This window comes from Labrus bergylta, chromosome 7 (genome assembly GCF_963930695.1).
Source record: "Labrus bergylta chromosome 7, fLabBer1.1, whole genome shotgun sequence".
Classification (NCBI taxonomy): domain Eukaryota; kingdom Metazoa; phylum Chordata; class Actinopteri; order Labriformes; family Labridae; genus Labrus; species Labrus bergylta.
The window spans coordinates 5,083,567-5,111,262 of NC_089201.1; the positions used below are offsets into that span (position 1 = coordinate 5,083,567).

A 27,696-nucleotide genomic window follows, 5' to 3' on the forward strand; every position below is an offset into this window, starting at 1 on the left:
ATTCAACAGCGCCATCGGCTAGCTATCTTGCTCTGTTTTCAGTCTTTATGCTAAGCTAAGCTAAGCTAACCAGGTTTCCATGTTTCATTTTTAGCATTCAGTTAATGGTATGAATCGTCTCACCTCGAGAAAGTGCAAAAGTCACTGATATTCAAGCACAGAATATCAAACTATTGCAAAAGTTTTGCAGTGAACACTAGAGCCATAAGGGTCGTTATAAAAACAAAAAGAGTCTGAAAAAAAAAAATCTGCTGTCTATTAGTGATTTTTACAAACTTATAATTCTGAGCTATTGACTCTGACTTGATGAACATACTGAACCTAAAAAATAAGACAACAGGGACGTAAAAGGTACAACAGCAAACAGATGTTGAATCCTGTTGTTAATGAAACATAAAGAATGTTCTCATGAAAGAAACAAAGGAGGGCGTGCCCGTTGAATAAAAGGTATCAATTTAAATCAAAGAGAAAACACATGCTTTATAAACAACATCAATTCCACATTTGGCCTCTGCTGGAAGTGTGGACGGTGGTATCCATTATGTGCAATCACTCAGCTCAAATCTGACTAACAAACGCAGCCTGAGAGTCACACAGAGGTAAGGGTAATATTAATTGTAACAAATATGATGGTGATGTTTGTCCATTTACAAGCACATGCTAATCCAGTCCAGGTTCTCTGCACTCCTTCACGGCGTTGCACATCAGAGAGGAGTAGAGGTATACAAATCAGAGGAATGACCCCGTTATACATCTGAGCGTGAAGCTGGCGGCTGTAAACAATATTTCCCTTTTGCTTTCTGTCCTCGTTCTTTACTGTAAACACGTGTCTCGTCAGCAGCCGGCTCCTCCCTACAGAGCCTTCCATCACCTCGTGCACTGCTCGTCTCTGCTGCAGCACCTCTTAGGTCTGCATACAGCTCCCGTCCCTCTCTCTCTCAGACACAGCGTGAACCCGGGCGTCCTGCGGCTGGCACAGCTCAACAACATCTGACGTGTTGGCTCGATCCTCAATCAAAAGCAGAATGATGACAAAAAGCCTCGGGATTCATTGTTTCTAATTAAACACTGTTTGTTCCTGCGCGTATGAACGCAGGTTTTGATTAAATGTGCCGCAGAATCATGAGAAAAACTCTGAATGGTTACAGCCACAGCTGGAAGTTATCAATTATAGTCAGATTTCATTAAACTGGAGATTCTTTTGCCCATGAACCAGTTATTTATTTGCTCTCTAAATCATTACGACTTGAAATTCCTGAGCAACAGTCATAATGATTTTACAAGACCAAATATGCAGAAGCAATACACGGACTGATTAAAGGTTTAATTTGTAGAATATTTACACTCAAATATGTCGAGTAATTAAGAAAGGACTAAACCTATGTTATATATTTTTTGTTGATGAGTACTTACATTACCTCAAATATTTCCAACAGTTACCAAAGCCAGAGAAATCCTCCTTTTAAGAGTTGAAACGGGGCGTGTCTGGTCGTGGCAGCCGCCATGACAGACACAACATGTTTTTTTTTTTGATTTTCTTTTTTGATTTATTTTTGGGCTTTTTGTTCCTTTAATGGAGAGATAGGACAGTGGATAGAGTCGGAAATCAGGGAGAGAGAGAGTGGGGAATGACAATGCAGGAAAGGAGCCACAGGTGGGAGGTGAACCCGGGCCGCCTAACCACTGCGCCACTGCGCCACTGCGCCACTGCGCCACCAGCGCCCCAACAGACAAAACATGTTAATCGTTGCCGTGGAAACACCGGATGTTACATCAAGGACCGCTGCCTAGGAAACGTGAGATGTCATGTAAATTGTACTCAGACACATTAGCTCGTCTGTAAACCTATTCTCTTCCTCAGGTCCTTTTCACCCGGTCGTCTTGACTACGGTCATCTCAGAAGTCGTTTTCATCAGGGGTGGGGTTGGCAGAGAGAACTCCCATAATTCCCGCCGGCCTTGACGCTATCTTTTATTATTGTTTTGATTAAAAGCCTCCTGGTGAGATTACTAGTTTTGAGAGTCTGGCCTCTGATTGTTGGGTAATTAATCAGTGATTATTTGTCGTCATGTGTGGGGTCTCTCACATTTTCACCCTAAAATCCTTTAGCGTGGGCCAGGTATTAGGCAAACAGCTGTCAGTACAGATGTTGGTTAGGTTGGCTGGAAGGTTTGCAGGTATGTGTTCATATATGACAGATTCTATTTGGGCATAATGGTGGCGCTGGATAAAATAACAAGAAATGACCAAATGCATGTTCTAAAAATTCTAACCCTGGCTTTATGTAACAATGCATACTTTCTTAACGTGATGAATTATGCAACTCTGATATTTGAGGTGATTAATGAGGAACATATAGAAATACAACGCTGACACAGAATGCATGAATACAATTTGCATTTAGATGGATGCTATTTATTTGCTGAAACATCTCTCTTAAATATATTAAACAATATGTCATTGCCACGACTCTAAATTGTCGGTCTGTGGATGTCAATGTGACTGGTTGTCTGCCTCTGTATGTCATCCCTGTGATTGACTGGTGAGAGTGCACCCTGTCTCTCGCCCAATGACAGCTGGGAACAGCTCCAGCCCCACCTCCGACCCCGTGCAGGAAAAGCAGTATAGCTAATGGATGGATGGACTGAAATGCTACAACATAAGGGGAGCTTTCAGAGACGATAAAATCTGGCTCACACTTAGCCTGCAAGCTCTGAAACACTTGAGTGTGCATTCTTGTATCTACAGTGTACACGTGTTCCTGTTGGGGTCCACATCTGTCTCATTGTTAAAGCATGAGTTTCTTGGTGCTGAATTTTTCATGCCTATTATCACCTGGAGAATATTGTTAGAAAGCTGCAACAAAGCAATATAGGCACACAAAGGGAGAGCTGTGTTTACCAGGAACTGTTGATTCACTCGCTGTAGAGATAACAAAAGGATGAAGAAGGACCGGCCAATACATATTTCCCTTACTTAATCCCTGGTCTTGGGAGCAGCAGGCCTAACTGAACAGGAAAGTTTCCAGTCCAAGAACAAAGCAGAAGTTCTCTGATTAATCGCCGCAGACAGGAAACAAAAAAGATCCCATGTGCAGCTGCAGGCGGCCGTTAATTAAGGAAACAAATCTCTCCGCAAACCATTCTCTCCGCTTTACACATAATGAAATTCTCCACCTAAAATTGTTTATTTGACTGCCTTGACCTCTCTCACTCTTCATTTTCCAGCGTAATGGAACAGCCTGCGGAGGGAAGATTGTGCAGAGATGTGGATGATAGCTGGTCCTGCGACAGCACACAGTCACTGAGGCTGATAACCTGGGAGACCACATGCAGGGAAGCACAGGAAATATCAGTGTGCTCTTCATGCTATTAATACTCAACCAGAGAGAATATGACAGATTAAGAAACAGTCTTCTTTCAGCCAGATTAAAGTGCTTTTACAAGCTTCACAGCAAAGGTTAACCTTTACATTAAACTGCGGGTGTGGTTTCGCACAGCTTCCTGACTTGTGACTTGAAAATGCGACTCTCTGCCTACGGTTGAGAAAAAATAAGACGCCGCTGTGTAGAAGCTGCATGTTTTGTCTTGATTACACCTGGACTCCTTTCGCTTCTTAGACTCAGCTTTGTTGCGCTCACTTCACCCAGCCAGCATGAAAGAAAGGAAGACAGTAAAAGTCCTTTGAAAGTCGATGAAAAAAACCCCTCAAATCTCTGGAGGAGCGCGGGGAGATTGAGCCAGACTGCTTTCCTTCATAAATCAAAGCACATCCAGTAGACACTGTTGCAACAGGTGCTTTGCTCCTCCCTCCTTATTCCTCCCGTTCCTCTGCTGCTTTAGCATGCAAAATAACCCGTCTCAGAACGGGCTTGTTTACCCAGGAATGTGTCTAGATTACACACAGGCTTAAACAAGTGCTGTGCAGGGCGTCTCTCAAGTAGGCCACCGCAGATGTCTCCAGATACTGCGAGTGTTTAGAGAGCTCTCCTCGCTGAAAGGCTGCAGCGATAAACATTCTGACCCATCTTGTGCACCTCCCCCGCGACTGCCGTGGTGACAGGGACGTTTTCAAGAGGAAGACTATCTGGCTGTCCACCTGTCCGTTTGTGGTAACAGCATCAGAGGTGTCGCATCAGTTAATTGGCTGCGTGACTCCCACGCTGCCTTGACATGCTTTCTCGCATGTCCATCTCCTGATCTCCTCTAATTGTCCTACATCCTGTCAGTATGGGCAGGATAATGGTGAAGTGACAAGTCTGCTTTTTTAGCCACACGCAGCATGCAGGTGATGCTTCTAAAGGGCCCGTCAATTTGGCACCGTGTCACTGCAGGACGGCTGCCAGCAGATTGCAGCTGTATCTCGTTTAGACAGGAACAAATTCTGCCCTGGCAGAAGATAGAGCCAGGGCTGATCCATGCCATCTCGACTTATCGCTGTGTCCAGAGGCCGTTTCAAACTGAGCTCTGCTGATTATACGAGCTGCTTCTGTGGGCAATATTTGTGCCCTGTGTGTACATGTTGAACTGCTTACTTTTCCATTAGGATTAAAAAAAACATTGTCTGGAAACCTCAGTTCAGATTCTCTTCATTTCTGTTAGTTACTATCAGGGAACATGAGGTGAGGGTATTATTAGTACAGCTGCTGGTGGAGACCATTTGTTCCTCTTCAGCTGCTTTAGTTACCCCCTGTGTGCACTCCACAGCCCGTCTGTGATTGGATATATGCAGTCCAATGACTTAGTGTGACATGGAAAAAGCTGAGTGTGGTTGGAGATGCTAAAACTCAAGCTTCCTTTGGTTTAGCAAAAAGACTGCTGCAACCAGGGAGACCGAATGAGCACGACAAGGGGCCAGATAGGATGAGGGTATTGTGACTTGGCTCAGCATTGATCTCTAAGAGCTGAATTAAATGCCATGTTGACTGGTTGGATTTGCAAGTTTATTATCGTTAACGAAAACTAACCAATTAGTAAACTGAAGTGAAAAAGAAAAGTCGTTTAAGAAGCAAAATGTATCTTTTACACCCAGTGTATAAAATAAGTACTGCAGTCCAAATTCAAAACATTGTAGAGAGCTGTCTCCCCCCACCCCCTCCTCTCTAGAGTCGATGCTCACACAGGTCACCATGTGGTGAACACTGAAGCTTCAGTGTTTATCCAGCTCTGCATCGGTCTGTAAACCTTTCTGTGTTCTAACCTCTCTCCATTTTTCAAAAGCATCTCCAATATTGATTCTAGTTTGAGCACGTTTCTGCTCGTGGAGCTTATTAGAAACATGCAGAGGCTTTTTAGGTCGGGTACAATCACTTCTATCTGAACCAGTTCATCGCTGCAACACCTGTTGGTTTGACCTGATAACTGCTCTCATATCTGGCAAACCGAGGTGGGAGATGTGACGCACTGCGCTGTCTGTTCATGAACTTGTCTCAACAGAAACACTGCGTCTGTGCATCCGGTTTAGAGACAACCACACCAGGCAGGTACATTGAAGTCTCGGTCTGAAATGGTTTTACAGCTTTGGGGAAGAGATCAATGAAGGAGAGAAGTTGTCCTTCACATGAAGCCCCCTCTGTCTCAGAAACAGAACCTCGCGTACTGTAGATACATCAAGTATTATGACATGATTGCGAGCACAGCCGTGCTAGTTTGACAAGCAGGGGCGGATCCTCTATTGTTCAAACAGGGGGAAGGTTGGGGGGGGCTAGGCCCAAAAGGTGTGACATGTTTATCCTCTTTATCCTTTGTATTTGAATATATTTTTTAATATTTTACTTATACTTTTACTGGCACTTTTCATCCTTTCCCCTGACAAGTATTGCATATTACAAAAAATAAAACGTACTACTAATAAAATAATAACAACTTAAACTGAGCATTTTCACAAAACAAAAACTTAACAAAATAAAACAAACCAGCAAAACAAAAAGTCAAAAACGATTATAATCTTGTTGATTTGCATTAAATTCTCCAACCATTATATCACCTCATATCTTAACTCACTCTGTCTGTTAGTTTTCTGCCATAAAACTCTTTTATAAACTATGTGACGGACTATTTTTCTAAACTATCTGACACTAATTCACTTGCAGAGCCCCTGTAGTCCTGCATGCCAACTTACTTCTTGGAGCATTCTCTGAAGAAAAAAACAGAATAACTTACTCTGATTGGTGGACGGCAGTTCATAAAACAATTACAAATACTAAGAATGGAGGAGGAAGATTAACATGAAAGCATTTCCCCGAAAAAGGCAGTGTATGATGCAACCTTGGCAAAAACTCAAAATCACAGCAAGTGGCCAAATGCAGCGGGTTATAACTTTGCCAAATGAGCCCAGCTGAATGTATAATTTTTTGTATCCTGTTAGTCCAGGCTGCTCCGTACTGTTTGCATTAAAGAAACAGATCTGTAGGTTTCTATACGTTCACTACTTTGTGTCTCCTGTGACTGTAGAGACAAGGTCACATCTCCTGTAAGCTTGAGACAATGGGCTAAATTGTGCTGGAAAAACACTCTGCTTCACCTTCCTCTTATCACTCAGCCTCTCTCCAACGAGCTTTTGTTTGCCTCTCTGCACTGACAACCACACACTACAACAGGTGATCAGCAGAGCAGCTGTATTATCAGAACGACTGTAATAAATGATTATGTGCACAGAATGGTGTGTGTGAGATGTGTGTGTGTGACTGACAGCACTAAAGTCGGGAACAACTTTTGCTGTTTGCCTCTGCATAAACTCCGTGTTTGAAAGCGCAAATGCAGCATTTAAATGCACAACAATTTAAATTCAGGGCTATGAATATACATGGAGGAACACTCTCCTAACCTTGGCTGCCTTCTGAGTGTAAGTCAAGTCAAGTGCATGTTTTATGCAAACACACAAAAAGCAAACCGCAAGCTCCTTCTCCAGCAACGCTCCCCGTCTTTGCTCGCACGAGCCGTGTGGATCTCAACAGGCGCAACCAGCATGCGTCTGAGACGGACTCTGATTCAATGAAGATCCGAACCCCTGCAGCTGCCCTCTCTCCATCTCTCTGTAACGAGCACTGATGCAGAGTGAAACCGTTTCAAAGCATATTGATGTTCCCTTTGTTATTCTTACAGAGCATATCCTCTACAAATAAATGCGTCTTTGTAGGAAGTTATTCTTGTCTCGGCAATGGAAATGGAAAGTGCTGATCAGAGAGGGAATTCTATGGGCGATAAAGCTGACCGCCCACCACAGTTTATATGAAAAACACCCAGTGTGCACTCTATCGGATCAGCAGCTCAACCAGGTAATAAAACCATTCTGAAGTAGGCCAGCGTGAAATGGGATTTCTCACTATAAACAGAGCTTCTTTTCTAAAAGATTAACAAAAATTAAGAAGGTCAGGTGACTTGTCTTATAGCTGTTACACACGGCCATTTTAATATACATGGATAGGACAGTGGACTAGGTTAATCTGGGAGAGAGAGTGAACGCCATGCAGGGAAGGAGCCGCAGGTTGGACTGGAATCCGAGCAACCCGCTTGGAGGACTATAGCCTCCGTAAGCCCAACCTAACCCCATAGGGCTAGGCCATCTGCGCCCCTTACACCCTGTTACGTCTCGCCTGCAAATGTGTAACTCAGAGGCAGAACAGCGGGATGAAGTCTTTCTGCTCCTGATCCGCCATCGGAGGTATAGCAACAGAGGCGATGATGGGGAGAAGACGGCTCCGGCATAAGCACCTTGCCTCCTGCTCTTCTGCAAAGCCAAATGCAAGGTGACACCAAACACTGGGTTACAGATGCAATGTGTGAGCACAAAGGTGTAATGACGGAGGAACTACATTACAGCGCTGTTTCAGAAATTGCAATCTGTGAAAGGCTTCAGAAACAGCCAATTAAGCATCCCTTTTTGCTAACAGTTTCAATGACTTCTTGTAGTTTCAGCGCATCAGTGTCTGTAAGTTCAATCGAAAAGACAATTTAGGATTTGAAAAAAATGAAAAGACTGCAGCAGAATGCCTTCATCTCTCCAATCGACTATGAAGGAATTAGAGACGTGTGGAGTGGAAACATGCTGCAGGACATTTTTTTTTACCCCCTCTTACATCTCTTTTGCAAGGTATGCACATCAAGGGAAACTGAACTGGAGAGGAGGAGGCTGTTTGAAGATGTTAGAACACTTTCTAACTACAGCAAACAGAGATGTTCATTCGAAATGCCAATTACTGGGCTCTCGATAGTATTGACAGGACCCGCAGCAAACAGACGCTTCAGCCTTCACATGTAAGGGGAACAACTGCAAATGTTCTGCCGAGATTATCGTCATGTATTTAAAACCCAATTTGTCCCACTTCCGAAGCAAAAACTCTTAAATCATTGCTCTCTCAACTGCTTGAATCAAATGCATCATTGCTAACACAGCGACGGTTTGCATGTAAAACAAAAAAACAACATACATGTGTATGCACCGCAGAGTGTTCGGAGTATTAGCTCCAGCTGCGTCTACATGGCTTTTCCACACACACAGACAGCGTTTGATACATTATGAATGAATCAATGAATAAATGACGGAGGCCGTACATTCCATTATGATATGGTTAATATGCTTAATTACTCTCATAAAGCTCAGCGCAGCGTTACAGAATTTTAAAAGCCTATGTGGTTTCTGGATGAATAATGCAGAAAATGAACCTAAACTGTGCTGTATGTTCTCAGCACAGATAATCAGGCGGGGGAGTTGAGCGCATGCAGTGAAAAGGAAACAGCAACTTACTTATTTAGTGAGAGTTTAAGTCTTCTGTCTAACCGTCTGTCTCTGGGTACACCTGTGTTCATCAGCAGCTTATTTATCTCTTTTTTTTTCTGATGGAGAAATATCACTTCAGATGAACAACCCCGCCGCTGGGTATTACACTGATGCCAATTACTCCAAAACAGATATATATATGGAGTAAAAGAGTGAGTAAACGCAGAGTGAAGTTCCTGTTTGTGCTGACATTTATGGTTAAATTAATTCTCTGTTGACACGATGAAGTCGGATTTTATGAACCTCATTTCCCACATAAAGCTTCACACTTGAGTCAGGCCTTGGTTTGATTATGTAACTTCTTGAGAGGCGCTCGTTCTCGGCCTCTGTGGATCATCATGCATGTCTTGTGCTGTAGGTGGATACGCAGGAGATGAGGGAGAAGCGGAGCAAAGCCAAATGTTTTCTATCAACCCGGTGAGTAAGCATCAGTGATGGATGAGTACATGTTGTGACGATAAATACACAGTCTCTTTCTCTGCAAATTCACCTCAGAGAAATAAAGTTAATAATGTTCTGTTTCAGATCATAACTATCTGTTTAAATGGGACGACATTTCGAGTCACGCAGCCGAGTTTACTTTGCTGATACTAGCAAAATGCAAAGTCTAGAATATCTGTTTGGCTACTAAAGCTGTGGCTTATCTGCGAGTAAGAATATATATTATGTTTTCTAGTTTGGGAAATATCGCTGGACTCGGGCCAACTGCTGTCGCAACAAGAAAACAGAACATTTCCACAGGAATCACATGCATATATGCACAGTCATAGTGTATGCACGTGCACACTTTGTCAGGTATTACAGTGTGAGGTTTTGCACTTGTTTAGTAGCTTTATATTGCACAGATAGTAGTCTAATACTGCACAGATGTGACATATGGCACTGTCCACATGTCACTGTTTAGTGTTGGTCATTTCCAGCTGTCAGGTCTTTGTTGGTTCTGGCCCAGTGGTTTGTTGCAGCAGCTATGTATACGTTCTGTCTTAAGTCCAAACTTAACCCTACGCTGGTTTTAACTTAAGTTCTGTCATTGATTGGTTTCACCCAAGCGGCAACCTCCGGTCTTGAAAAATGAAGCCAATGCCTTCGTTTAAATGTAAACATCGGCCTACATACAGGAGACAATATTTGAGCTAAGCAGCAGCTATATTTAGTTTCTTTACACATAATACAAAAACATACCATTTCATTTTTTTTTGTATTTTTAGTTAGACCAGCAGGTTTCACAATACCACACAAGATTTTAATTTTAACCTAGCTAGGTGTAAGTTTTAAGTTGAAACTATCTCGGCTGGTGCAACACCTCAATTGTTAGCGTTCGAGGTGCATCAACTCTGTCCTAAATCAGACCTTTAAGTCTAACTAAGGTAAGTTTTACTTAAGCGTATCTGGTGCATCACACCTCTGGTCTTTGAGCGTTGTAGAGCTCTAGGGTAAAGGATGGATGTAGCAGTGACTGTAGTAGACCACATCGCATCTGAATGCGTCCTTGCATGTGGTAAGAGGTGTGACTGATTCACAGAGGTGAGTCCAACCTGCTCTTTCTTCATTAAGCACTCTCTGTTCAGAGGCGCTTTAATCAGGCGTGAGCACTGACCTGCTGAAAACACATAATTAATGGTGTGCAGCACACTATGGGCTGATGAGAGGCTATTTATCAAACACGGCGGTGTCCCTTGTTTAAAAAGAAAGTCACAAAAAAAAAAGCAGTAAATCCACATTATCCTGTCGTTGCTTTCCCCTGTGTACTTCAATCACACTTTCAAACAACAGAAACAGAATTTGTATTTTTCCTAAAAGACTGAAACGATTTTCAGGTTTGTTCCCTCGAGTCAATGTTGTGGATGCCAGTGAGAGAAAGGGAGTAAGATTTGAGAGTGACTCACCTCTCGGGGAGCTGTCATCAAACATCAATGTGTTTACTTTGCTTTCTCCCGGGAGGAGGTCCTCCGCCCCTCCCTTTCTGCCTTTATGCTTCGCTTCTCCCCACCCAGGAGAAGCACAGCATTTCAGCTCTGCCAGTCTGTCCTCTCAGAAGGGGACTGGGGAGAAAAATCTGGACAACCCCATCTGTCCCTGCTCACTTGTAAAGTGTGTTCAAAGAGAAGACCCCGCAACCAGTGTGAGCGCGCTCAAACTGCTGTCATAATGAAGAGCTAAAATGACAACGAGCAAACCACCGAGTAGTAGAAATGTGTATGAAATGGAGGGGGCGTTAATGGGCTGACCTCACATCCACTGCTGCGTCTTTTTGTGAAATCATCCCTGGACAAAACACGTCGAGGAGGATTTGTCTCTGCACAATGCTCTGATGAGTGCATACACAGGCAGAAGGTGTGTGTTAATAATTACTGGGGCTCACTATGGATAAATGAGATCATTCACTGATGGTGGCGATGACCCCATAATCGACTTCTCAGATTAGACTCCTTTCCCTAACCCCCACCGTCTGCCCACACCGGCCTCCACTCTGACTCACTCTTTTGTATTCTGCTGCCATCCCAAGTCAGCCATTACTGAAGCCTGGGTGGCTTAATAAGAGAAATGGAGACATCTGTGCAGAAAAAATGACTACTGACAGCAAGTCTCTGCTCCGATTTCTCACGTTATCTGATCTCTAATTAAGGATTTAAAGCAGGAGCACATGCATATCATCGAGTACATATTTAATGAAGTCGTAGCTTGTCCCTCTGCGCCCCACTTAGGATACCAAAGTGATGGAACAAGATTCCTTTTACACATTTCCTTTTGGAATAAGACTTTGCATGCTGCGGGCAAACCAGACTACTTCTGATTTGCACATTTTCAGGAGACATAAACCCCAGATATCTTCTGGAACAGAACAGATACCTAAAGCAGATGCTCTTTCATGCCTGGCAATAAGACTGGAAATTGTAAATTGGTGTAAAATAAACAAGCAGACCCATTTGCTTAAGTCGTGTGATAAGACTCAGGCAAAGTCAAAAGGACAGTTTTAAAACGGGCTGTGATAAGGAAGAGAATGTGCACACAAGAAGAGAAAAGGTAATGATCCCCTGTAGGGTTGACACAATCTGTCAGCCAGTCAGTTATCTAGTGACTGGAGCAGTGAAGGATCTTGACTAGTAACTGCGTTTTCCTCTTCAGGGGAAATATTAGAGCTGGTTGTGAGCGCACCTCATGCACATCAAATAAGAGCGAAGCTCAAATTGGATCAGACATAACGAGAGCACTGCAACATCCTGCTCTGATGAAGATCTGGGTTTGGCTCGGAAAAAAAAGAAAAAAAAAAAAAGTTGCATTTCAAAACACAACAAACAGTCTGATACGGAGGCTGGTGCTGTGGATCGTACAGTATGACTCATATTATGCTAGATTCTCCCATTAAGAAATAGCAATAAAAACATGTCAGGCATTCAAATCATCCATTCATTGCATGTACTGATACATTTCCATCTAAGAAGCCACAATGTGTCGCGTTTTATGGCTGAGTTATAACGCAGCGGTAATCTGCTGCGGTTCAGCTAAATAAATCAATAACTGCTCGAATGTTCGGGGGCATAAATCTGTCTCTCATTTGTCACGGCTAACAACACGGACGCGTGTGTCTCTCCATGCGTGTTGCAGCCCTGCTGGAGACGTGTCCTGGGTCTTATTACCATTCAAGCAGTGAATGCCTGAGCCTCTGACCCAAATTCAAGATGGCACATGTAAAATACACAGATTCCAAGTCAATCTGCTAGCGATGGTTTCCATGTATTGTGTGGTGCAGTTGTCCCGGGTCTATAAATGTGCTTGAGAAAGAGGAAGGACATAGATGAGTGGAAACAAGCTATCAAGGATGCTATATGTGGGTTGTTTGTGTGAGTCTATGCTGGGAAAAAAAGACGAAGAGCCAATTGAATCAATTGAGGTAGTGACCTTGGGGAAATAGGCCTTAGAGTCAGTCATTGATGCATCCTCAGCCTGCAGCTGATAACCTCTGGAGAACTTAGGGAGCTGGACCCTGGATGCTAAAGCTTTTCTCCTGATGGACTTAATTAAAGCTTCTAGTTTTTTTCTTCCAGAGAAACAGCGTCTCCACATGACTATTTGAGCAGGAAATGTATGCTGGAAGATTTGTAAAAACAACTATTTAGAAACACATAATGTGCACAGCTCATGACTCTGCTTCGAGTTCATACATACATACATTAAAATGTTAATCAAACATTAGCAAAATATTCTAAAATGAATCTCCTCTGCTTCTGTGAGCCTCCTCAGCAGAGCCAGAGGTGGAGAGCATTGATTTCACCGTAATTTGCCTTCAGGTGTCAGAAAAAATGCTGAGCGGTTGAACTGGCAAGCTGTTCTAGATTTCTACATTAATTCACTGCTTAGGTGCGGATCAGCATTGATTGGTCTTCCTGGGATGAAGTGAGAGGGGAGGACAGATACTAGTTTATAGTCGCTCCTGCAGCAGTAAGGACACAGACAGCACCGATACACACACTGAAATTAAGACAGACCTGGAAAGGGGCTTACAATGCATTAGAAAGGTGCTGCACATTCAGAGATATTTGTCACAGTCAAAGGCTGCGAAAGTACTTCAAAACCTTGACGATTATCCAATCACAGGGCTCTGTGCTGGCAGCTACTCTGAATCCCTATGAGTCCATAGGCGCCACAAAGTGTCACTACATGATATGTGAAATGTTCAAAGGCAGCTGAAAAGCTTCAGTAATTGCATTCATTTTCCATCATGGATTTAGCCAGAGTAGTGTGGTTTTTTTGTAACAACAGTTTGCTTGATAATACCAATCAATTCACGCCAAATTGAGTTTCATAATGAAATGTGAAATCATGCAGCTGTGAGGATGAAGAGCTCTGAAATGAAAGCCTTAAAATAGCCTGTAAATATGTAATGAAGTATTTCTTAAAAAAAGAAGGATGCAAAGGATCTTTTTTGATCGGTAAACCAAATGCAGGACCCGTAAGGATAGTTCCAGCTTTTCAGTTCAGCTATAAAAACAAATTATTGACCACACAACACCAACGCTGCCTCCTCCTCTGCCCAAGGTATACACAATTTGGCACATAGTCGTTAAAAAGGATCCTGCTTATGTATGCAGAACTAATGACACAATCTCGTTCCATCGCTCTCCTTTTGTCTCTTCTCTGAACTCTTCTGGCCTATATTTAGAAATCGTGTTGTTTCCACGTCCCGCAGCTAAGAAAGGAGCATATATCTGCAGAAGAAGACAAGGTATAGTTTCCTGATGATTTATGTTACCATCTAAAGCACCGATACTACCTCGACGAGCAATAAAAGCTCTGACTTTAAAGAGACAGAAACTTAAAAAATGAATGAGGGAGGCGGATAAAAAGGATGTTTGGCATGCACCAAGGTTTTCTAGGAACTGTATTTCCTGTACCTAGAGTTACCTGCAGTTACTGTTATTACATCTGTGTGCTGTTGGTCACCTGTCACAAGAAGTCTGTACAACACAGCTGACACAGAAGCAAATGGGCTGAAGTGCACCTGCAATCCTGTTGCTTTACGCTAACTCAGAAGCAATCAAACTTAACATCCAGTTCTTAATCTCCTCTAAGAGAGAAGAAGAAGTCTATGACTAGAAACAGCTTTTCTCTTTTACTGCATGTACGTGTTGATAGTCGGGATTATTTATACTCCACCTGCATAGTTATGAACTCCATCGTTTAAAGTATATATTTATTGAAGGATTCAAAGGCAGAAAAACAGAACAGATGAAATAAACAGTTTGGCTCACACATTCAAATTCATGCAGGCGAGATGCACAGGACTCACATATTACACAAAAAATGTACATTACAAAATAATGACAACAATAAGAAAAGCTTACAGATAAGCTTTGAGGCAAATCTCTCAGCTCAACAATCGGAGGGTCACAGGTTCAAGTCCCAGCACAGACCAAGTCCAGAAAATGGCCTGGTAGCCGGAGAGGTGCCGGTCCACCTCCTGAGCACTGCCGAGGTGCCCTTGAGCAAGGCACCGAACCCCAAAATACTGCTCTGGAGCGCTCGCTGTGTGGGCAGCCCCCCCTCACTCTGAGACCTCTCCATTAATGCATGTCCACAGGGTCCTGTTTGTGCACGTGTGTGTATTTCGGCCTATGTGTGTGTTCATGTTCATTAAGAGTATAAAACCGATTTCCCCTCGAGGGATTAATAAAGTTTAAACTGTCCAACCTTGTTCGGCTCGTGACCCCACTTTGACTTCACACAACTCTGGCGATTTGTTTTCAATCATGGAATAGTTTTCTTTCTACTGTGTTGCAAGTAAACATTCATGTTAGAGCAGATGCAGGCTCTTTCATGTATATTATTGTGGACAGTGGAAGAGAGGCTGGGAGGACATTTCTGCACAAATTCATTTAGCAGACAAATTTAGCCAAAGCAACGTACATCAGAGAGTAAGAACAATTCGTCAGTAAGTGCAAACGGACAGCTTTAAGTTGGGTCACAGTCTGCGCTAATGGACAGAATGTTATCGATTTCCTGCTCTATTATCTGCCAGAGCTGTTGTGCTGTTCTGCAAAACCACAGGATTCTATTTAGCACTTGTGACATTGTGTGAATAAGTTAGCTTTCAATTTATAGCGTTGGGAGAGGGGTGTGTGGGCCCTGTGTAATAACAGTTATGAACTCATTGGAAACGTTGCACTTCTTAACTCCTCTTGAGTGTCATAATCAAGCCCTTTTTACAAAAAAAAAAAATGGAGCCACCGGATTCAAGGAGAGAAGAGAGATGTGATGGGTGCTTTTACAAAAGCACCACCCACCTACTGCGCCCAAGCAAAAAAAAGAAAAAGAGAAATGCACCTCCACTTCTCCTGCTCTATTACCTCGACCCCCTAGAGTGAAACACAGCAGCTCTGTATCCTGGTTGATCTGCAACATGAGCTAATGAGCTCAGAGGAGCTACACAACACGGCCGGGAAATCGAAGCAGCCAGAGAAACGTGTAAATTAGGGGAAATCTCCCCCGACGGTGTGCCGGACAAAGGATATGGAGCTATTTACCACGGAGCGTTAGCCGATTTGAATCGAGGCCCAGCGGTCTTTAGGGGACGCTAATTACAAGACTTCAAATGAAAAAACAAAGGATATAAATATGTTCAAAATGTACAGAGCAGCAGTTTGGCTACTCTGCTTAAATCGGATGATTCAGAAGACGCGTAATCTGAAAGTGGTTGTGTTGACCAGTGATTGAATCCGCTGATGGCTGAACGTTTCAAAGCTAGAGGCAGAAAATGAAGTTGGACACGCCGTCTGTGGTTGATGCTGCATCCTGGCATTTCAATCTCAAAGCCAATTTAAGATCCAGCCTTTCACGGTAGATTGATAGAATTAAAACATATGTGACAGCGCAGCACATACAGCTCGTTTCATCATCTCGCAGAGCGCGCTCAGCCCTCATCTATTTTCCCCGTGCCCCAATCCTTGTTTCACCTGGCAGTGACTAATGGAGTTCAGCTGTGCCTCTTGTGAAAAGGGAGGAGAAGAAGAAAAAAAAAAAGCAAAGTTGGTTACAATTCTTTCCTCTCTTTGAGCCGTAAAAAACACGACTGCACTTTTCATGTGCCGATACAGGAAATAAAAAACAGGCAAAGTGCTTCAGCAACCTCCGATCGGGATCCCAGGGGAAAGGGACAGCTCGTATGAAAGGCTTTATGGAATTCCTCTGAACCAGACGCAGACATTCCCAATCCACCTTGAGTCTGTCAATAGCTCTTTACTCTCTGTAGCATCAGAGGAGAATTGAAACCTTAAATGTCAAATTCAGTGATTAAATCAATAGGGAAACTAATCTTCTGTTACCTCGGACCAAGTGGTTTATAAATCCTGCGGCAATCCCCCAAGTAAGCAGCGGAATTCATGAATTTTAAACACATTTGTTTTCCCCTTCTCTAACAAAGACGCTGCTTTGATACTACCACCCCTCTTATACTTGTAGGACAAGACTGCTGAGCTGGCACTTTTCTTTTAAACAAGAATATCAAATGAGCCTTTGGCTTTTGATAAGGCGAGATAATGGCAGAGCTCAGATGTGCCCAATGTTCAATATCTCAAAGGGAATTAGTTTGTGCATGGGACGTGGCCTGTATTTTAGCATTATTGTGCCTCTTTTTTTTTTAGTAACACTGGACAAGATAAATAAGAGCAGCAGAGTACAATAAATTGAATGTTGAATGGAGGAGATTAACAGACGTGGCTGCGAGGACACACCGCAGAGTAAGAGGCAGAAATCCTCGCTCGGAGCAAGAACGCTAACACTGATATGCTCACAAGGCTGACACCAATAAGGCTTAACATCAATCACCCTATCAAGCGGGTCATTGTGTGTGCCCGTGTGTGTGTGTGTGTGTGTGTGTGTGTGTGTGTGTGTGTGTATCTGTTTGTATGTATGTGTGTAGGAGGAAACTGATTCCCCTTCCTAACTGGACCGCAGATTGTCGCAGCATTTAGATGACTGTTGGCTTCAGCACAGAGCTGTTCGAAGGAGCTCCACTCTCAATCTTGACAGCGCAAACCCAATAGTGATCTAATCTGCCTGAAGATCCCCCTCCAGCTCAAACTCATCTAATCCCTTATAAGAAAGAGGAGCCAGATGGTCATGAACAACTGCTGGGGGGGGCCTGAGGATGAGCGCATGTATTGAGATGCTTGGAGTGCCTGCTGCTGTTTACCTTGTGTTTCAAGTTACCACTGTAAAGCCCCGTGGAGCAAATGATGTGTGGGTGGTGCGCATTCTCTCTAAGGATGGCCGTCAGTCTCTGTATTGGACAGCGAGTGTGCTCGTGCATGTGTGCACAGTCCGAAAGAAGAGACCCCTGCTGTACCTGGTGCCGGGTTACTGCAGCTCACCAGTCCCCCTTCTCAGCCCTGAGATGAGATGCTTCAGAAGCAAAACCTCCCCACCAGCTGTGCTAACCTTGTGATTCCTGGAGTGTCAGAGGTAGAGCAGCACAGTCCCAGGGGTGTCAGGATACAACATGCCTGTCACCCTCCCTCCACATGCGTCCCAGAGGGCTCAGGCACCCTGTCCAGACCCCCTCACTGATGAGCGAACCCTTTATTCCCAGATCCCCTAACCTTCAACTGGGCACACTGCTGCTGCGCCGCAATCCTGAGTGCCAGTCAGCCAGCTGCCAATGAGCCTGAAGCTGTCACATGCTGATGGACAGATCTGGCCGCCACATGCATTGCATCCTAACCCCCTCATCCGCCACTCTATTCCCATGGGATGCTGATTAAACCGCCATTAAAAGGATCTACTGGGGAGAGGAAAACAAGCATCAATCTGAGGGAAGAGAGGGAGAAATGCGTGGTGGGTGTTCATTAAGTGAACATTATCAGAGTAAAAGTTCAATTATCGCACAGCAGGGGATGCACTTCAGTGGGGAAAAAGGCCGTGGCCACTTAAGACCCCTATACGCCCACTTGCACACACACAACAATGACAGAAAGAGTCCTCAAATCTCAGACTACAAGGAGAGCATCTGAATGTGGCTGAAATCCATTTCCACACTGGCCAACAGGCTATAGGCTTCACAAGAGCGAGAGGCCACCAGGCTTGAAATCCAAAGCCTCTTTTCCCACCTTCCTATTAGTGTTGGTCAGCAGCAGCTTATTAGTGGTGAGGTTTTGCCACAGAAAAAAAGGGTTAAGCACAAATTGAGCCTGAAAAGAACCTTTGGAAGTAAACACCTTCACACAAATCCCCCCTGACTCCCCCTCAAGACGATAACGGATAACAATGACCTTGTGACCTCTGCTAGAGGTTGACCTTTACCTGTGCCCTGAGGCAGCTTCTATTGAATGAACTGAGCAGGCTTGCTCTAACTGACATACAGGTAAACTGATGGTGTCACTCCGTTAATGTAGAGTCTTGAAAGGCCCTTAATGGATCATTTTCAGCTCACAGCTCAAAGTAAGAATAATGACTTGCTGTCGTCATTCATCAATTTATAATCAAATCATGATTATGAACTTGATCTAGCGAGAGCATATTAATCTAGAAAGTTGTATCCAGATTAGTTTGCTATAGCTCAAACAGTTCGAGGGGACATTTTCTTTCTGGGTAGGTGCTGGATTTTTTTTTTTTTTTAAACAACTGTGAACCGAGCTGGTGACAGAAAAGCATGTGTTGTTTTCTGTTTGACAGAACAGTAGGGGGAACAGGTGTTGCTTACATTGACAGTGTGTTGGAGGTCCCGACTTCCGCTGGGCTAATGAGCACCTGTCCCCGGCAGCTCTGCATGTAAAGGGCGGCACATTTTGATAAGCATTTGTAGGTTACGGCCCTTTTTGTAGATGCGTGCATGTTTAGCCACAACAAATGTGTCCTCCTGAATAGCCTTTAAATATTTTGGATTTTAAACAGAAATAGCCGTTTGAATCTGTCGGAAGTTGAGCTGAAGAGAACTTTTGTAGTGCATTTCGTTCTAGCGGCTAATCTGTCAAGTAGCTGGTCATCGATTGATTCTAAGGTAATTGCTTAAAATGTCCTTTTCTAATTCTAATAGAAGTCAAATGCCTTGGCCTCATCCTGCACTTCAGACACACTGATTGAGTTCAAAGGAAGTGCTCTCATCAAGTTTAGTCAATGTCTGCATTAAATGTATCCAACGACAGCTAAGCTTTCCTGACCCTTACATTCCCTTAAACAAACATTTAATTGAAGACGAGGGTACGCTGAGCAGCCCTCCAGCCATTTATACTTCGTTGCTGATTGCTTACGCCCTCGCCTCTGTGGACTGGGGAATGGTATGGAGCAGCAGACACGTCAACAGCTTCAGGCCTGAGCTCGGCCTCTAGCACTGCTGCATGTTTCTGTATATGGAGCGGACAATGTGATGGATCTCCCGCTCGTGTGGTGCATGTGTGTACGTGTGTGTTTTTAATGCTGTCCTGCTCACAGCTGGGCTCAAGATAATGCCCACTCCGTCGCCTCCAGTGTGCCCTAGTTAGCAGGGCTCACATCCCAGTGACATGGCGGGCTGGGGTTGGTATAGAGTCCCCCAGTGTTGGGGTGTTTTTACGCTTTACGCCTCGCTGCATCCACACAAAAGACTTGGCCCAATAACCCATAAGCTCTCTAATCCATTCTGTCAACAATCAAGGGATGCCCACTTTTACAACAAATGCCCATGCATGGGTACACACCGGCGTGCCACACACTGCCCAGGTCTATTTGTGAGTAAATAGCCATTGAGAGCATTACATTATTATTTGTACCTATTATCACAGTAATTACTGCAGATATTACAGAGTTCAAGCCAAATGTCCAGGTGCAGCAATTCAGAACTTTAATTTCACCAGATATTGATCTGAGCTTCACCCCCAGAGTAAATATATCTCATTAAAAGAATGAAGGATAGAACGAGACACACAAATCAGATCATCTCCGGCAGAATCACCGGAAACTCCTGCTGACCGCCCCCTGCTCGTATCCCCTTGGTGCGTATTGTGTTGCTCGTGAATGTAACTGGACTGTAGAGGCATATACTCTTTCACTCGCATGCCACAAGCTGAATTACAACTTCATGTTCACTGTAAATCACAGAGTGTCCAAATGTGTGACCCTTCTGAACCCAACTCATCTCTACCCCCCCCCACACACACACACCCCCACCCCAACCCAGTCAAATACAAAAGGAGACAGCCACTGACTGTGTCATGACATCCAGGAATAGCAACATGCACCAGGAGGAACGTGGTGCAGGAACAGGCGTAAACAGCCTGACGTAATAATTAGAAATGCATGATTGCACTGACAGCCTTCACTTTGAAATAATGCCTCCTGATTAACATTTAAATAAACTTAACACACACTGAGCCCTTGCATTTGTTCACACATAAATGGATAATGACAAGTGCTGAGTTACTGCAGGAAGATTCGCTCTGAAAAGCATTTCATTATAAACACATATCCGCACATTTGTATGGTAAATATCATCTCCATTAAAGTGAACACAGATGACAGCAGCAACACAACATAGAGAGGCACTTACCCAGAAGATGAGATTGAAGGTGAACATCAAATACTTCAAGCAGCAGAGGCAGCCTCTTGCCATGTTGCACTTCTTGAATTCTAAAAGGAACACAAAGGATAGATCCAGGTAAAAGACCACGTATTTGCTGCCTTTGGGTGAGCTGTACTTGTTGTTGGTCTTGTCTCCTGCGCCGGCGTCGGCTGCTGCTCCAGCCTGTGCCTGCTGTGCGCTTTTGCGCGGCCCCGTGGAGCCGTAGAATGCGCCGGCAGTGAAGCCGCGGCCGCCAATCGGACGGCCAGACGTAGAGGCTTGAGCAAAATCGGAGTCGTGGCTATCTACAGACGGGCTACGGTGAATGGCTGACTCCTCACTACTGGACTTCTCCATGCTCTAGGGCTGCAGCTGCTGATGAAGGGCTCCCTGATGCACAGTCTACCATAGTCTCAGAGATGACAGGACAGAACAGATCACGCTCCAAATGTCCCCTGATTCACACCCTGGATCAAAAAAGAAAATAAAAAAACCTCACAGGAACACAACTACATCCACCTGAAAGCACACAGTTGAGTATGTGAGTCTTCAGTATAGAGTTGAACAGAGCTGCACTGTCCAGGCACCTCTGCCAGGCTGAAGAGTCTCCTGCTCACTGCTGCTGTCTTGCTGTGATAGTCCTGAAGTAGCTGTGCTCAAGGGTCCTGTGAGGAGCATTACCCACGCCTGCAGACAGAACTGTCTTTCCGGGAAGAAGTTACAGCACTCCTTCTATCCCCCTCTTGTAATATCACTCTCCTCCTGTGCTGCTTATTGCTGTGCCAGGCTGTTCCAGGAGGAAAGAGACCCCAGTGAGTCTCAGCTGCTCCACTTCCACGATCACTTGCTGACCTGGTAACTTTTCTCCCTGCCTCTCCTCTCCTTCCTCTCCTCTCCTCTCCTCTTTGCAGTGCTCTCCGCTCCTTCTCTGTCCTCCTCTTCTCAACGTGCTCCGATGCTCTCTTTCCTTTCTTGCTCTATCTCTTTCTGAGTGTGCCTGTCTTCTCTAGTGTTCCATTCTGTGCTGAGCCGCTCAGTCCTCCGCACTGCCTGCGCTCTGCTCTCCCAATAGCAGCGCTCTGGCTGATGTGCTATTATCGGCAGACGCAACTAACGGGCATTCCCTATTTCCAACAAGAGCAGTGCCCTCCTCCCCCAACTCTCTCTCTTTCTCTCTCTCAGTCTCTCTCTCTCTCTCTCTCAACCCCTCCCCTGTGCATAGCAGCCAATGCAGCAGCTGCAGCCGTAGCCAGAGCTCCTCCTCTCCACTCCCCGCGTCTTTAATAAGCTCATCACTGTGCCGGCTTTGACTATACATGTTCAGAAATTTCATCTTTGCTGTCAGGAGAAATGAGAGGTCAGAGATGAATTAAAGCATTACACACAAATAAATGAAAAAAGAAGAAGATTCAAGGTAATTGTAGATGTAGTAAAGTGGAGTGGCAGGGTAAGGGTGTGTGTGTGTGTGTGTGTGTGTGTGTGTGTGTGTGTGTGTGTGTGTGTGTGTGTGTAATGGAAATTGCTGGCAGGTTCTTACATATGCAGAGAGATATCACTGTCAAGTCTGCCGATGACACACAGGCACCTGCAATTTCACACCAATATGGCTCACAATGTTTTAATATGTAGCGTGTGAGCCCACAGATTAATGCTGCATAAATACTCTCACAGAAGATGATTTATCTTTTTTTTTTTTTCTTTGAAAACCAGCCCAAAACATCAAGCGACTGTCACTAAAGTGATTACTGCATCTGATGTGGGTGGTGTCGACAGCACTGAGCTGCAGTTTGGTCACACTGTCGCTCTGTGTTATTCATCACTGCACTGCCTACATCCATGTAAAGGGACCAATTACCTGGCAGTGTCCAGCCTTTGGAATTATGGCACCATCTGAGGCATGGGAAGGGGATAGTGGCTTAAAGACGCTGAACACTTTCTGATGCAAAGCCATGAGTCCAACACTGAATAGCCCTGTTGAATTCCACAGTAAACTGATAGAGGTGATGGAGCTGTGATTGTAAATGTACCTCACTCCAGAAATAGCTATACATGTGCATATCATCAGAGATTAAAAACTAATTGGTGAAGGATCATTTATGTAGCAACTCTCATCTTAACAGGGTAATTACTGCCATGATGAAGCTGTGTCTGTGTGAGCTTGCCTGAGTTTATTGTGACCCTCCAGAATAAAAATATAATTGCATTTATTGACTCCCAGAATCAAATCCTCCTGCACTGTCAAGCTCAAAATGGTCGACAAGACAGTGCATTGTTCTGCTTTGGTAATGGTCGTCCATAAGCTGAGGGGGGGAGGTAAGGGATCTGACTCCAGACAGATGGAGGGAGAGTTTGAACCATGTGCACTTAAAGGTAAATCCAGTAATACCCAACCGACATACAGTAGACGAGCTAATCCAACCCTCTGTTGTTTCACCATTTTAGATAGAAAACAGCCGAGGGAAAGTTCATGTATTATGCTTTAAACACTGGTAAATAATTACATACATTAAAACACATGTATAATCATGTTGATTTAAAGCAACAGCATGTAACATTTCCACCTTAATATAGCAGTTTTAAAGTTGATCTTAGAGCACAATATCTGTCAACAGGGAAAATGGCGTCTATCCGGTCTCCACAGAGAGGCACAGTTGTCTGTTTTCAGCACTATATAACTTGTGAAAAGTGCTTATAGCTTGACAGTTCTTACACCATAAAGCTGTGGTGTAGTTCATACACCAGCCTTTAGCTAAAGTCAGTTAACCCGACTCTGTAACTGTTTGATAAAATGGCTAAAGCTACGAGACGGACCAAGAAGCCGGACTAGAGTAATTATTAGGCAGGCTTTCACACGTTGGTGAGAGCTTCGTGAAACCATGGGCTGCAGTTTAGACACCAAGCTGGCTATGTCAATACGCTGTTTGTCAGTGCAGTTGCACAGGGATTGCAGCGGTCTCGTGCATACAGTCTATGCACCGTACATCAGTCACAGGATATAAACGTCAGCACCCCTATGTTCCCACTCACTGGAGGTGGATTCTCCAGATAATATCCTGCTGTGTTCTCACATCAGCTCCTTCAGACTTTCTGCAAAAAAAAAATACTCAGGTGTCTGGCAGGAGAAACTCCGGGTAAAGTGCAAGTGAAAAAGGTGGCTTTTCAAGAGTTTTCTGCAAGTGTGAAAGCCCTATATGTCAACATTAGTGGGTATCTGTGTCTGGTCTCAGCAGAACTGCCATTTTGTTTTTGTTGATCTTTCCCTGGCAACCTGTGAATGGGGTCAAAATGGTGTTGGATTTTCCATTGCAGAGGTGACGTCTGCCTTTGGTGATAAGGAGACCAGTTAATTTAAAGGCTTAATATGTGATTTTTCACACTTAAATATAATAGAAATCAAGTATATCCTCTGAAAATAACTCTGTGAGTCATGACTGTCTACAATGGGTGTAACACCCGAGTCCCACTGTCTGTGATGTTTTCAGAGTTTTCAGAGTCCTATCTTCAGTTTGTTTACATTGCCGGGACGGCCGGCTGACTCCTCCCCTCGCGTATAAAAGTTGTTTAATTGAGGGACTAGAGAAAAGAAGAATAACATACTGTACTCACTGCTTAATTGGATGTCATGTAAGCTTTTCTAGATCAGGTAAATTTACATGCAGTGTGAAGATATGAGCATAATAAAGAGCACTAGCATTAGCATGCTAACAATGCAGCGCAAGTTGTTATGGTTTCATGCTGGTGCTCAAGGGCGACATCTGCTGGATCAAAAATGTGCATATAAAGACTTTAAATGTAATGAATGTGTCACTTGCTGTATTAGCAATGTGTGCTAGCAAGCAGGAACATTCAATATACCAGGGGTGCCCAAACAGTCGATCACGATCGACAGGTAGATCGCTGACTGATTCTCAGTCGATCGCAAGATGTTTAGTCAATATAAAATACAATTGTAAAATAGAAAAGTGATTTCAATTTCATCTCATTGCAGTGTTTCCCACACACGATACCTGTGTTGGGAGCCCAAGTATACTTCCGACCTGTTTGTATTTAATTTTTCATTTATTCATGAAATTGCTGCGTGCATGAGAGAGCGAGCGGGGGAGCGAGAGAGAGAGAGTGCAGACATGCGCAATGACGTGCAGGTAAAACCGGGGGGGTAAATGTTTCACCAAAAAGTCATAAATAGAAACTATGCTACGAGTATTAAGCGCATTTGATGAAGCTGCAGCTACTTTTCTCTGCTCCTCTCTGCTGTCATGACTGTGAGCATCGCGGGGCACACCAACATACAGCGCAAACGCGCACACACACACACACACACACACACACACACACACACACACACACACACACACACACACACACACAGACACACACACAGACACACACACACACACACACACACACACACACACACACACACACACACACACACACACACACACACCACGCAAACCTTTTTACTTTTTACTTTTAGTGCTACAGCACACAGTTGATCCGTGATCCGTGCTGACCGAGGTGGGAACACACGTGACCCGGTCAAACAGTCGGTTGGACTTTACTCCGTTCACTCTCACCGTGTCTGCAGCTAATTTAACAAAAGCAAAATCATCTCACAGCAGCCTGCTGTAGTCTGTGAACATCTCCACACAGATTAAAGTTGTTTGTTGTAAACTAAATTAAGGGAAAAATATATGTGATATAAATACAAACGTAATATTAAAATGTAGCCTACCCTAAAATAAGAGTTTAAAAAAAAGTATGCCGATATTGCATTATTTTTTACAGAACTCTCATTTATTATTTTCTGTTTGTTGTGTGAGTATTAAATGCGTTTGTAGGCTGTTGGTAAAGGCTATGGCTCACTATGTGGACTGGTAGATCTCGGCAGACTGGCAACTTTAAAAGTAGATCTTGGTTCAAAAAAGGTTGGGCACCCCTGCAATAAACTATCTTAGATCTGTTCGCTCTTAACAGCTCTGATCTGCTCTGATCAGCTAAAACCACTATAGTATCTCATTACATGTCAAACACAACCACTGACTCTGTGATTAGCAGGCTAATGAATGAGCTTTAGGAATATACTCGACATCTCTGAATCAGTAGTATTGACCAGTCCCTTGCTCCTCTCTTTTTCCAGTTTATTGTCCAATTGTGGTCACATCTGGCTATTAAAATGAAAAACAAGATGGTGGTTGAAATAATGCTAACCTGGAGTCTAGAAATTGGCAAAAGGTGGCATCATAGATGATCACCTCGAATATACTGTCCTTGGTTCTATCAAAAGTTTGTGGCATGTTTCAGCTATGAAGAAGACGTGGAAGTAGAATATTACTTCTTGTAAACTCTCAGATTCAAAATAGTATGGCTGCTTATTTCAACATTTCCAGTCTTGAGGAACTTACCAACAACATGCTTATGTAAAGATTTATATGTCTTTGAAAATCTCTCATTCACTTAGAGATTACACAACGCTCAGAATCTAACACCTTGAAGCTTTGATGTGACCCCACTAAGTCCTTTTATTAAGCCTCCACAAGCATCACGTGTCTTTAAGCAAACAGTGACAGACATATCTGCAAAAGGTAGCAACTCTCAATGATGACAGGGATTTTTTTTTCTAGCACAGCAACCACAGGTAGACTTGAAACATGATGCAAATAGCTGCTTATGTTACAAGTGACAAGGTTTCTTATCAGCTGCTGAATACCTGTGAAAAGAAACGTCCAAATCCAAGGCTTTCGATCCATCAAATCAGCATACAATCTGCGTCAGTGCTGCTCACAATCTGAGAGTTACACACATCAGTAACACACTCAGTGGGGACCTTAGTGTGTTACTGATTTCTCAAGTAGCCTGAAGGACGCATTCCAGCCTGTTCTCTCCTAGACAACACACAGATCCATCCATCGACTCGGTGCAACGAGGCTGTGCACGCCTGCATCAGGTTGAGGGGGTAAAGCGAGAAAGATACAAAATGAGACTCGAGAGAAATGGACGCATGTAGGATGACTCGGAGGAGTGGAGGCTTGGAGAGAAGATGAAAAATATGCGGAACACAGCAGAGGAGACCGGAGCAGGGAGCCTGAGATGGAGGGGGCGAGTGGGATGAGATTTTATTCAAACATTCTCTGTGATGATGAGTAAATCTGGCAGCTCCTTCAACATATGTACAGCGTGTTGCAGAGACTGACAGGGACAGTAGAGATTAGAGTTCAGAGGAGGCAAACAGGGTCTCTCTCGGAGCTCCACAGGGCTCAGTGCTTCAGGAAAGGTAATGAAATGCAAACACTTAACCCTTAACCTGTGTTAGGATAGTGGGACCATATTCAAACAATGACTCACACTCAGTGGTGTCAGGAGTGTGTGTCAGCCATACTTTGTATATCAACATGGACAAAGTCTCGGGGATGTCACCCATTGGTTTCTGAAGGGCTGTTTGGAGGCCTATTCATGAAGGAAATGTTGACTCTAACAACAACCACTTCCTTTGCCTTTGTCTAACAACAGACAGGCAGGCCTGGAGCATCCTCAGTCACATGCCTTATCATGCACACATCTTTCATAAAACCTTCTGCATGTGTCTAATTCTCTCTAGCAGATTTTGTATTTTTCATAAAAACATTACTCGTCATTCCCAGATCATTATCTCGTTAGTTCAGAAAAACTGAACACATTTTTAGTTCCTCTTCTAAATGTTGTAAGCTTTCACAGATTTGGCAGACATTTGGCTTTTGTTACAAGCAATCCACCAATTAAGGATAAACTTAAGCAGAACTGCAGCAGCGACTTTTTGTTCCTGCAGTGGGTACAGTACCGGCCTCAAATACACTGGATCCTACAGTTTCTTTTATTACTGCCTCACATAAAAACAAACACCCACACGCTGC

The 27,696-nt window shown here is 43.8% G+C and overlaps 1 protein-coding gene across 4 annotated transcripts in view; it reads right to left on the minus strand.

Moving 5' to 3' along the window:
- tspan33b (tetraspanin 33b) overlaps positions 1-27,696 on the minus strand; it is a 231,860-nt gene that overhangs the window by 81,137 nt on the left and 123,027 nt on the right. Inside the window, exon 4 of one of the 4 annotated variants that reach the window (XM_065956554.1) lies at positions 20,795-20,874. In XM_065956554.1, the coding sequence (XP_065812626.1) occupies positions 20,795-20,857 (63 nt within the window). In that variant the 5' untranslated portion in view covers positions 20,858-20,874. Of the gene's footprint in view, positions 1-20,794; positions 21,989-27,696 lie in introns of those variants that run through there. The other 3 variants (XM_065956553.1, XM_065956552.1, XM_065956551.1) reach the window with 3 other exon arrangements.